General features: G+C 44.5%; 1 protein-coding gene across 4 annotated transcripts in view; it reads right to left on the bottom strand.

Annotated features, from left to right (window-relative positions):
- The window catches only part of LOC128687049 (alkaline phosphatase-like), a 149956-nt gene that overhangs the window by 84865 nt on the left and 51987 nt on the right, over window positions 1-13104 (bottom strand). For all 4 annotated transcript variants that reach the window (XM_070082545.1, XM_070082548.1, XM_070082546.1 and 1 more), the window contains 2 exons: window positions 12279-12496; window positions 10576-10749 (listed from right to left, as the gene is read on the bottom strand). In XM_070082545.1, the coding sequence (XP_069938646.1) occupies window positions 10576-10749; window positions 12279-12496 (392 nt within the window). The remainder of the gene's footprint in view (window positions 1-10575; window positions 10750-12278; window positions 12497-13104) is intronic.

Below are 13104 nucleotides of genomic sequence, written 5' to 3'. Positions count from 1 at the left end.
GGGATCAGAGGGAGGGAAGGAATGAGAGGGATTAGAGGGAGGGAAGGAATGAGAGGGATCAGAGGGAGGGAAGGAATGAGAGGGATCAGAGGGAGGGAAGGAATGAGAGGGATCAGAGGGAGGGAAGGAATGAGAGGGATCAGAGGGAGGGAAGGAATGAGAGGGATTAGAGGGAGGGAAGGAATGAGAGGGATCAGAGGGAGGGAAGGAATGAGAGGGATCAGAGGGAGGGAAGGAATGAGAGGGATCAGAGGGAGGGAAGGAATGAGAGGGATTAGAGGGAGGGAAGGAATGAGAGGGATCAGAGGGAGGGAAGGAATGAGAGGGATCAGAGGGAGGGAAGGAATGAGAGGGATCAGAGGGAGGGAAGGAATGAGAGGGATCAGAGGGAGGGAAGGAATGAGAGGGATTAGAGGGAGGGAAGGAATGAGAGGGATCAGAGGGAGGGAAGGAATGAGAGGGATCAGAGGGAGGGAAGGAATGAGAGGGATCAGAGGGAGGGAAGGAATGAGAGGGATCAGAGGGAGGGAAGGAATGAGAGGGATAAGAGGGAGGGAAGGAATGAGAGGGATTAGAGGGAGGGAAGGAATGAGAGGGATCAGAGGGAGGGAAGGAATGAGAGGGATTAGAGGGAGGGAAGGAATGAGAGGGATCAGAGGGAGGGAAGGAATGAGAGGGATCAGAGGGAGGGAAGGAATGAGAGGGATTAGAGGGAGGGAAGGAATGAGAGGGAGGGAAGGAATGAGAGGGATTAGAGGGAGGGAAGGAATGAGAGGGATCAGAGGGAGGGAAGGAATGAGAGGGAGGGAAGGAATGAGAGGGATTAGAGGGAGGGAAGGAATGAGAGGGATCAGAGGGAGGGAAGGAATGAGAGGGATCAGAGGGAGGGAAGGAATGAGAGGGATCAGAGGGAGGGAAGGAATGAGAGGGATCAGAGGGAGGGAAGGAATGCGAGGGATCAGAGGGAGGGAAGGAATGCGAGGGATCAGAGGGAGGGAAGGAATGAGAGGGATCAGAGGGAGGGAAGGAATGCGAGGGATCAGAGGGAGGGAAGGAATGCGAGGGATCAGAGGGAGGGAAGGGATGGGATTAGTAATGTTATTATTATTATTATGCTCAGAGGCGCAAGCCAGGTATCGAGAAACGGGTGAGATTTGGCAGGGGCAATGAATGGGACTGGCAGGGGTTGGGGTAGCAATGAGTGGGACTGGCAGGGGTTGGGGAAGCAATGAGTGGGACTGGCATGGGTTGGGGTAGCAATGAGTGGGACTGGCAGAGGTTGGGGTAGCAATGAGTGGGACTGGCAGGGGTTGGGGTAGCAATGAGTGGGACTGGCAGGGGGTTGGGAGCAATGAATGGGACTGGCAGGGGTTGGGGTAGCAATGAGTGGGACTGGCAGAGGTTGGGGTAGCAATGAGTGGGACTGGCAGGGGTTGGGGTAGCAATGAGTGGGACTAGCAGAGGTTGTGGGAGCAATGAGTGGGACTGGCAGGGGTTGGGGTAGCAATGAGTGGGACTGGCATGGGTTGGGGTAGCAATGAGTGGGACTGGCAGAGGTTGGGGTAGCAATGAGTGGGACTGGCATGGGTTGGGGTAGCAATGAGTGGGACTGGCAGAGGTTGGGGTAGCAATGAGTGGGACTGGCAGGGGTTGGGGTAGCAATGAGTGGGACTGGCAGGGGTTGGGAGCAATGAATGGGACTGGCATGGGTTGGGGTAGCAATGAGTGGGACTGGCAGGGGTTGGGGTAGCAATGAGTGGGACTGGCAGGGGTTGGGGTAGCAATGAGTGGGACTAGCAGGGGGTTGGGAGCAATGAATGGGACTGGCAGGGGTTGGGGTAGCAATGAGTGGGACTGGCAGGGGCAATAAATAGGACTGTCAGGGGTTGGGGATAAATGAATGGGATTAGCAGGGGACAATGACACCGACAACAGTGTAGACGAAACATCCAAAATATAAATCAGTGTTGTGAGTTAAATCTTGCTAACACCAGAGACTCGCTCGCAGATACTTTTTTTGTCATTAACAAGAACAGTTTATGGTTGGCTCTTGGTCAAGCCAGACTCCAGTAACTTGATCTGGAGAAAAGGTAAAACGTTGTGCAACATGTTATTACTGGGACAACCGTGTAGAACTTTATCGTGATATAATGAAACTTGAGCCAACTTACGGCGCTGTATAGCCCTTGTGGCTTAGCGCTTCTTTTTGATAATAATAATTTAGCCAACTCGAAATATTGTCAAAATAAAACCTTGCTGTTACCTGTTGCCGACAGTACGACAGTGGAAATAAGTCGCATTGTTTTGGGTGTCCCGTAGCTTGATTGCTAGCGCACTCAGCTCACACAATGAGGTCCGGGGATCGATCCCCGGTACGGGTGGAAACATTAGGATGTGTTTCCTAAAGACACCTACTGTCCCTGTTCACCTAGCAGTAAAATGGGTACTTAGGTGTTAGTCGACTGACGTGGGTTGCACCCTGGGGGACAAAACTGACCTAATTTGCCCGAAATGCTCTGTATAACAAGGGTCTTTCTACATAGCAGTATGTCATTGATGTCAGCTAGGCCTGTACACCTTGTACATGTACTTGTATAAAGATTATTATTGACTTTTATTTCTACAAGTACATGTACAATGTATACAAGCCTAGCTGACATCAACTGCATTATCCTGGGTTAAGTCTACTTGAGGTATTTCTAATGTGCCCATAACATCTGTGTACCCTCAACATCATTATAAAAACAATATTTGCATGTTAGGTACGCAACCCTAAATAAAAACTAACTTGAAGGCAACGTGACCTGGAATTAATGGAGAAGTTTCCCTGTGCTTCGTGAAACTTGCTTGTGTTAAGGCCTTGTTTATATTTGCTTAAAATGCGAGGCTTAATGAAGACGAACACGTCCAAGGTTGACCAGATGCCCCACGAGGAGAGAGAGTGAGACCCATGTAATTACCAAGAAGCTTCGCTCAAACCTGAAATTCCTGTTGGCTAGCATCGTTCTGAGGCGTCTCTAGGTCATGCGAGGGTGGCCAGGCCCGCACACTGGTAAACAGTCTGCCAAGCCTCACCAAGCCTGCCATCTACTAGCACATGGGAGAGAGGCGCTTACGACGACGTTTCGGTCCGACTTCGACCATTTACTGTCATACTAACAAGAGAGAGAGATGTTCCAGCCACGGTATTGTGCCTTTTTGTTCTCCACTAACAAGACTGTCCTGTTTACCAGCAGGCACTCAGAATTTACTTCCGGCGTCGTTATCGCTCTAACGTACCTTACTTGACCTCGCTGACAGCCCTACCTTTGACGCAGACCCCATCTTTAACTTTTTGTCAGCAACAGGTTTATTACACCAACGTTGATTATATTTTCCCTTTAGCACTTCCCACTACCGTTACTGACTCTGCAACCTTATTGGATGGGTAAGGATGTAGGTATTGGGTAAAGGGGAAGGTATTGGGTAATGATGCAGGTATTGGGTAATGATGCAGGTACTGGGTAGAGAGGGTAGGTATTGGGTAGAGGGGGCAGGTATTGAGCAAGGTGGGAGAGACAGGAGGAATTAGAGACACGAAGGATTGTAGACGTCACAGGTGGTGAAGGTGAGGGATGGGTGATAATGTATGTGGTGGGGGTAGGGGAGGAGGGTAGAGGATGTTCACTATCACTGCTCATCTTCCACCTTGCATCTCCTTGTCTCTTGCTACTTCCTTCACTCTTTCCTTCCCACTTTCTCTCCGTTTCCGTTACTCTTTAGTCTTCGTCTGTCTGGCAACATTGCTTCCCTCACTTTCTCTCTCCCTTCCCACCTCTCCTTTCGTCTCACTTCTCTCTCTACATCATTACCTCCCTCACCTCCTCCATATGTTATCTTCTTACGCTGTTCTTCAGCTACGTACCTCCAGAATTTCTTCCCCTCTTCTATCATCCCTCTTCCTCTCTTCTCAACCCCTCCCGCTACCTCTCAAGTGAGTTGCAGTTTCCGTTTCAACTTTCACAAGCGTCTGGGAGAAGGGGGCAGGGGATAACTACCCCTTTTACAGTTATCTTTGGGGTTAGTGTTACTTAGGGATAAACATCTCTCAGGATAGACCATCCTGAGAGATGGTAATTCCCAAGTGATAGTTAACTGCAGCTCTGCTGGAAGGAAACCATTGATGCCGCCCTAACCTAACCTAGATGATGAACCTTTGGTGGAATACTTGACGATAATGAATTAGACACATGTGCAATATCTGGGTATGTTTATTCTGTAGACGTTCCGCCAACCAGTGGCTTTATCAATACAGTACAGAAGACTGAAGAGGCAATCAGTCCCTCAGCCAAGAAGCCAGTGCGTCTGATATATCATTTTGTTGGTAATATGTACTAGTGACCTGCAACACTTGATGATATCATCTCCTACTGAGGTCTCCCAGCTCAGGCTGACACTACTGAAGGCTCCCAGCTCAGACTGACACTACTGAAGGCTCCCAGCTCAGACTGACACTAATGAAGGCTCCCAGCTCAGACTGACACTAATGAAGGCTCCCAGCTCAGACTGACACTACTGAAGGTTCACAGCTCAGACTGACAATACTGATGGCTCCCAGCCCAGCCTGACACTACTGAAGTCTCCCAGCCCAGGCTGAGAGATTTCAACGCTATGTAATTATCCATGTTGCGTGACGGACTACGACAGGGATTCCCACTGTGTAACTATCATACAGAATAGCGCAGCAGCACACTGCTGATGTTCCCACTGTGTAACTATCATACAGAATAGCGCAGCAGCACACTGCTGGTGTTCCCACTGTGTAACTATCATACAGAACAGCGCAGCAGCACACTGCTGATGTTCCCACTGTGTAACTATCATACAGAATAGCGCAGCAGCACACTGCTGATGTTCCTACTGTGTAACTATCACACAGAACAGTGCAGCAGCACACTGCTGATGTTCCCACTGTGTAACTATCACACAGAACAGTGCAGCAGCACACTGCTGATGTTCCCACTGTGTAACTATCACACAGAACAGTGCAGCAGCACACTGCTGATGTTCTCACTGTGTAACTATCACATAGAACAGCGCAGCAGCACACTGCTGGTGTTCCCACTGTGTAACTATCATACAGAACAGCGCAGCAGCACACTGCTGGTGTTCCCACTGTGTAACTATCATACAGAACAGCGCAGCAGCACACTGCTGGTGTTCCCACTGTGTAACTATCATACAGAATAGCGCAGCAGCACACTGCTGATGTTCCCACTGTGTAACTATCATACAGAACAGCGCAGCAGCACACTGCTGATGTTCCCACTGTGTAACTATCATACAGAATAGCGCAGCAGCACACTGCTGGTGTTCCCACTGTGTAACTATCATACAGAACAGCGCAGCAGCACACTGCTGGTGTTCCCACTGTGTAACTATCATACAGAACAGCGCAGCAGCACACTGCTGGTGTTCCCACTGTGTAACTATCATACAGAACAGCGCAGCAGCACACTGCTGGTGTTCCCACTGTGTAACTATCATACAGAACAGCGCAGCAGCACACTGCTGGTGTTCCCACTGTGTAACTATCATACAGAATAGCGCAGCAGCACACTGCTGGTGTACATTGTTACTAAAAAAAAGCTCCTCTCTCCTTTCTCCCTCTCTTTCCCTCTCCCCCTTCCCTCTCTTCTCCCCCTCCTACCCTTCCCTCTCACCCTCACATAAGTAGGTTACACAAAACAGTTAATGAATGAGTGTACTTAGCAAGGGTTGTCAGCAGTAATTACCAGTGTGGTTCCATGCTAGGTTATTGCCTCACCTTACGTTCTACTCTGTCATCTACAAGGGGATGCTCCGGTGAGGTGCTCTTGATCCGAGGAAGTATAATTAACCTTCCCATGCTTTGGATCAAAACTACCTTCCACTGTCTAGGCGCTGTATGACCTCTGCGAGTTTAGCGCTTCACCACAAATACACTGATTTACTTAGGAAGGTGAATGTTCAGGTGACCCGCTGTGGGTAGGCGGAGGTCAGGTGACCCGCTGTGGGTAGGTGGAGGTCAGGTGACCCGCTGTGGGTATCCCCAGGTTTAACACGTGTGGATAGTTTGCTAGGTGCTTTAACCTAATTAGCAACTCTAGCAGTTAAAATGCGAGGTAGTTTGTTGCTCCTAATGACCTAAGATGGTTCACTAGCTGCAGAGATGAACTAGGGATTACATGCTATCCTTGTCTTAATTAAAACTAAGTGAAAACTGGACACGCTAAGCGATGTTATCCTAGCTAACTTATTTTAAATTCAAGCCTTGATATATACTACACCACCTAAGTGTTAGGGGACCAAGACTGTTCAACTGCTTCTCAGCATACATAAGGGGGATTGCCAATAGACCCCTGGCTGTCTTCAAGAAGGCACTGGACAGGCACCTAAAGTCAGCACCTGACCAACCAGGCTGTGGCTCGGTTTTAAGCTGAAGGCGCAGCCACTGCGTTACAAAATACCAGTTAAAGGTAGTTCGTGAGAGCGTAGATATAATTACAGTTGACTAGCAGATTATGTTACTGCAGCATGCAGTAATATAATCTGCATTTTGAAAGCCTAATATTCGTTAGCCAATATATATACTACGGAAGAGTGTTCAGGCAGACAGGCAAGTGGTCAAATGGTCGGCCAGACGTGTAAGTGGTAAGAGGGATCAGTGGTAGGGTAGGTGGTGTAAGTGGTTCTCCCACTCTCTTGTATAGCTAAACCTCATTATCAGGTACACAACTTTCACAAATGTTCATTGTTTGTACCCCGGGGTATGACGTACCTTTATGCCCCCCCGGGGTACGACGTGCCCTCATGCACCCCCATTCTTCCTCCTGGCAACATAGATTAGGTAAAATTTGTCAGGAAACAGGACAAGTGTTTCTTGACGCGAGTCTTAGTCATATGATGACCTACAGCTGGAGCTTTTGGTCACCTGACCGAGGCCTTCCGCTGGCTTACCCCTCCACCCCTATTAAAAAAATACTGTTATGATTATAACCACTAGAGATGACAGAGCATTAACCTGGCAACATTCAATCTATAGTGTGAAAAAATTCTTAAAAAATCCATGATGTCAATCCTAGGCTTCTACCGAACCATATTTGACTTTTTGATGCAATCTAGAAATATGAAAAAAATATTAGTAGTAGTAGTACTAGTAGTAGTAGTAGTACTAGTAGTACTAGTAGTAGTACTAGTAGTAGTACTAGTAGTAGTACTAGTAGTAGTAGTACTAGTAGTAGTAATGATTTTTTGCGAAATAATTGAATACACAAATTTTCGCTTGTCTTATTCGGCAAGAAGACCATATGCTATTTAAGCCAAAATCGCGTTTTACCTATTCGGCACATTATATATATATATATATATATATATATATATATATATATATATATATATATATATATATATATTTCGTGCCGAATAGGCAGAACTTGCGATCTTGGCTTAAATAGCAACGCTCATCTTGCCATATAGGACAAGTGAAAATTTGTGTATGCAGTAATGTTGCCCAAATCATTCTGAACCTAACGAAAAAAATATTTTTGATTGTGTTTGTTTAGTACTAAATTATTGTAAACGTATTTAAAATATATTTAGTTGGGTTAGGCTAAAACAAATTGCACTTGTTATAATAAGGTTAGGTAAGTTTTCTAAGATTCTTTTTGTGCAAAATTAATTTTTTTACATTAACATTAATGAAAAAATATATCTTTAAACGTATAAGAGAAAATTTCAGAAAGGACTTAATTTTAAATGAGTTCTTGCTAATTGACCAGTTTTACATATTCGGCACGACATATATATATATATATATATATATATATATATATATATATATATATATATATATATATATATATATATATATATATAGTATATTACAACTTTTAAGAAACACGCGGGAAAGGTAAGTTAGTATAAATGAGCTTGAATTATCACAATGCAAAACACTGACCAGGCTTCCGTGTCACGGTGGTATTGCAGGAGGTTAGTACCTCCCTCACTTATCCTACAACATCAAGGTACCTTGGTGAGTTGGTAGTCAGAAGTCTTACCCTGGAGGTTGTTATACCACACCAGAGCCTCGTCCACTCAAGTCTCCATGAAATATGTGAATATATTCTTCAGAAGAATTACTGAGTTAAAGAACTGGAACTATCCTTGCCTGGATCAAACCTAATTACCTCCCATTCCCCGGACTATAAGACACCTCCCCTCAAGGAAGGTTCCTTGATGTTGGTGAGGGGCTCTTGATTTAGGGAATTGGATCTGTGCTCCAGTTCCCCGAATTAAGCCTGAATGCCTTCCACATCCCCCCCCAGGCGCTGTATAATCCTCCGGGTTTAGCGCTTCCCCCTTGATTATAATAATAAAATAAGACACCTACGGGTTCAGCGCTTCATTGTGAATGCAACAGCAGTAAACGTGACAGCCTAATGTGAAACATATTTTTGATCACGTTATTAATTTATTGCAAGACCGTAAGTGGAATAACCAATCACAATGACAAGTCACCAATCAACAAATTATTACCAGGATGACGAAGCAACAAGTAATTACAAGCTGTAATGACTGCGTGGGATCTACTTTTAAATCTACCTTAGGGTGCCAAGGCTGCAGCCTCTCATACTAACTCATCAGTTTTAAGGCCTCCAGACACCCCTGAGAAATCGAATAATAAACATTTATTGTAGGTTTATGACTCTTCAAGGAAGGTTTTTTTGATGCCGGCGAGAGGTTTTTTTTTTTTTTTAATCCAAGGGCTGTATGACCCTTAGGGATTTAGCGCTTCGTTGTGATAATTTTTATCTAAGAAAATGAGGTCCCCCCTCTTCCTGGGGTCGAACCCGAGTAGTTGCCATTCCTTCAAGCCCTGTAATAATAATAATAATAATAATACGTAATAATTATATCAACAGGAGGTTCATAGAGTCGATGGTGGTAATTAGATTGTGTCAGCGGTATTAAAAAAATTCCTTGAATAATGTCATGTCACATGTATATTAAGAAGAATGTACTTCATGTATTACCTTGTATAATTCCGTCTTACATGTATATTAAGGTTATACTGCATGTATTAACTTGCATACTGACATCTTACATGTATATAAAGAAGGCTGTATTGCTTGTATTACCTTGTCATGAAAACTAATCAATTGAAGTGGGAGATCACACGGACACAAAATTGAAATGCAGGTAAAAACCAGGTGTGTATATTTCGACCCCAGTCAGAGACCTTCTTCAGCAAGGTCTCTGACTAAGGCCGTGGAGGGTAAGCGGTAGGGGGGGGGGTGAATACAAGTACGTGGTTCTGGCACACATGCAAACACGCCAGGGGAACTTGACATACATGAACCAGACGTAGTTCCGTGGGAGCCACGAGATAAGTCTCATGAACATCGTAAACAAAAAAAGACCTGTAATGTTTGACACGTGTAATAAAACACGGCGTTACTCTCATGGCCAAGGCTATTAAACCCTCACTAAGACGTTACCCCCGTAGTGTCATTAATTGCAACACGCCTGAACACACATGATAGTTACTCACGATTATTATTTGTCGATGTTATTGTGACTTATACCAAGTGTATCAACACGTAAACCAAGGCTGCCACAGAACACTATTATGTGACGCCAAGGCTGCCACAGAACAGTGTTATGTGACGCCAAGGCTGCCACAGAACACTGTTATGTGACGCCAAGGCTGCCACAGAACAGTGTTATGTGACGCCAAGGCTGCTACAGAACACTGTTATGTAAGCCAAGGCTGCCATATAACACTGTTATGTAAGCCAAGGTTGCCACATAACACTGTTATGTGACGCCAAGGCTGCCACAAAACAGTTATGTGACGCCAAGGCTGCCACAGAACATTGTTATATGGAGCTAAGGATGCCACAGAATATGTGGAGTCAAGGCGGCCACAGATATTATGAAGCCAAGCTGCCATAGAGCATTAAATGGAGCCGAGACTGCCACAGAAGTGAATTATATGAAGACAAGGCAGCCACTTACCTGGATCCTTCGAGGTTGGTGTTTTGATGCTGTTACATGGCCCTTGATTCAATGAATTAGAAGTATCTTCCAATTTCTCAGGCACTGTATGACCCTTACGGGCTTATAGCTTGACAGTGAATATAAATATGGCAACATTTAGCCTAGCTAATCTTGTGCTTGTGATCAAGAATACAAAAACAAAGTGGCTAGGTTACTTCGATCATATTATCTCTTCATCCATACCCACAATCCTTTTCTCTGATCTCTCCTACCCACATCCCTCCTAACCCTTCCTCATCATCCTATGCTAGAAGGAAACCTCTAAAGCTGCCGTAGCTGATGAACCTTTACTGGAATACTTGATATCGTCATTGCCCAGCTCAACCTGACTGATTTCAATACCTTGTATTAGACCCATCTTGTGTGATGGAATATGACAGGGAAACAGCTTTTGTTTCCATTGTGTAACTACCATGTAGAATAGGGCAACAGGGTACTTTTTATGTATCCAATTTTGTTGAAACTTCTTCCTCCCGTTTCCCATTTTTTACTTACCTGGAACCACTTAGCGATGGAGTGTGTATGGAAGGTTGGGTCGTGCTGGGCTGAGCAGTTCTCTCTGTTGACATTAACATCTACACCTATAGTGCCACGGTTGTTCTTCACGCCGCAGAGGTAGGCAGTGGCGCTGGCGGCGCTGTCAGCCACCTGGCTGTCTGCAGTGTAAGTCTGTAAGGAAGACACGTGTAGCTCAATCACAGCACATTTGCACCGAAAGGTGTATCTCAGTTTGTATACATCGAGAGTTCATTTTAATCCCTATTTTAGGTATTAGTGTTCTTGGCTGGTAGTGTAATCAACAGCCTGAAATTTCAATTAACTATCAAACACTGGTGTTTCCTGACCAATATATCACCATCAGATCACCAGACATAAACATCACTTGATGTGACCTTTAATTTTAAACGGGGTGAACCAGTAAGCCAGTGGAAGGCCTCGGTCGTATGACCAAAAACTCCAGTTTTGTTTCATAACACCAGTTCTATTTCATGAATAAAATAGTACCTCCACCATCAAATAACAGGTATAACAAAATCCCAGGAAATTAATGTTTTAATACTTTGTGTTTTTTTAATGGAGCTGAAAGCCTATCTCCCGTATTATAGTGTCGACCCTTTCCCGAGGAACAACACACCACCGTACAACAGATGTATATGATGAGATAACTATAAGTTATGGGATAACAGAAAGAAGCAGTAAGATTACAGGGATAATTGGTGAAATAATCTTAAGTGAAAACGGCAAGATAACTCAAGGACTTGTATTTACATTGTCACAAGGTAACATCCACACTCATGGAGGACTTGCCCTGACATCAGTAATATACTCTGGGAAGCAATGTTTATTCATGAAGCACAAACTGAATTAAACTTGCGTCTCAAAACCAGTTTTATGGCATTTTTTGCTGCAAGATCCTCAAGCTGATCAGGACTTAGGCAAGATAGGGTCCACTGAGGCTTGGAAAGTGAATCCGGTAACGGCCAGATAAGAGGTGGTGACACAAGCTATGGTCTAACCCCTACTAATACAAACAGGTGAGTAAAAATAGGTTAAGTTTGCCCGAAATGCCCCGGCATGATAGTGGCGTTCTTTGTACCAATCAAATTATGAAATGTAATCACACATTGTAACATTTGCAAAGAAATAAATTTTTGTATTTTGTACTGAATTCTGAATATACGCAAATTAAGACAAATCAAAACATTACAGAACAAATATTTAGATCCATATATTCCGAATTTAAATAATCTCGGTATTAAAGTCTAAAATACGAAATATTCAAGATATCTCTGTACCTAAGTCCCCTCAAGGAAGGTTCCTTGATGTTGGTGAGGGGCTCTTGATTTAGGGAATTGGATCTGTGCTCCAGTTCCCCGAATTAAGCCTGAATGCCTTCCACATCCCCCCCAGGCGCTGTATAATCCTCCGGGTTTAGCGCTTCCCCTTGATTATAATAATAATAATCTGTACCTAAGTCAATACACAACTTAGTTCATAACATACTAAGCTCCACACACAGCCACTGATAATACAATAAATCTCTAAAAATTTGTCTCTAAATTGAGGATTAATAGTGAAATGCCCATGGCCAAACATACCCAGCCATATACCCAGAGGCAGAAACTTATGCTCTATTGTAAATGGTTTAGAAAACCGAGAGTTGAAAGAATGTTGCACAAATGGTTGTTCTGCCTTACCTTAATGATAGCGGAGTATGGGAAGGTTTCCCAAGCCAGGTCCTGGTGCTCCCACTTGCCCGTCTTTTGCCCCTTCATGATCCTGGCGGCAGTGACGGTGGCCACAGACATGCCATCACCCAGGAAGAGGATGACGTTCTTGGCTTGTGTCACCCTCGGCCTCACCCCCAACTGCGTCTCCAGCTCCTTCTGCGCCTCCTTCCGCCAGAACGTCTTATCTGAGGGTGTCGGTGGCATAACGGTCACACAATAATAAAGTTTTCTGCTATGCTAGACAGTGAGTACAAAGACTCACTGTCCACATTGGTGAAGGGCTTTTGACCCAAAGAACTAGAGCTACCCTCCCTTTCCTTGGATCAAATGTGATTGCCTCCCAAGGCGTTGTATGGGTTTAGGGCTCCCCGTGAAATAATTAATGTGACGTTTCTCTTCATATATAGAAGTGACTGGCTTGATAAAGTCGTGCCAAAAAAAAAAATAGTCTGTTCAGCAGGTATCTTGCAGCGAGGCGGTGTTGTGTCTCTTAAGAAAGGTGGAGTGAGGGAGAGACATGGGAATGTGTACCTCAAGGGAAAGTTAAAGCCACGAGAGAAAGTATTTGGTCCTTGAGACCTTGACGGCGTTTAACAAATTACTTTTTGTATGCACATGCAGCTTATATATTAATTTATTCTCCAACTTCGAAAAAAAATTTATGGTGTACTTGCACTTAAATCTTGGGTAACACTAAGCTTCTCTGTATATTTCTAAGAGTTCGTTAAAAGGCTTTACATAATAAAACGCATTGAAGAGGTGTATGTGTGAATGTATGCTGAGTTTACAATAA

The sequence above is a fragment of the Cherax quadricarinatus genome, chromosome 7 (assembly GCF_038502225.1).
Source record: "Cherax quadricarinatus isolate ZL_2023a chromosome 7, ASM3850222v1, whole genome shotgun sequence".
Classification (NCBI taxonomy): Eukaryota; Metazoa; Arthropoda; class Malacostraca; order Decapoda; family Parastacidae; genus Cherax; species Cherax quadricarinatus.
Note: the sequence above shows the minus strand (reverse complement) of the source record. Positions and strands in the feature narration are given on the sequence as shown.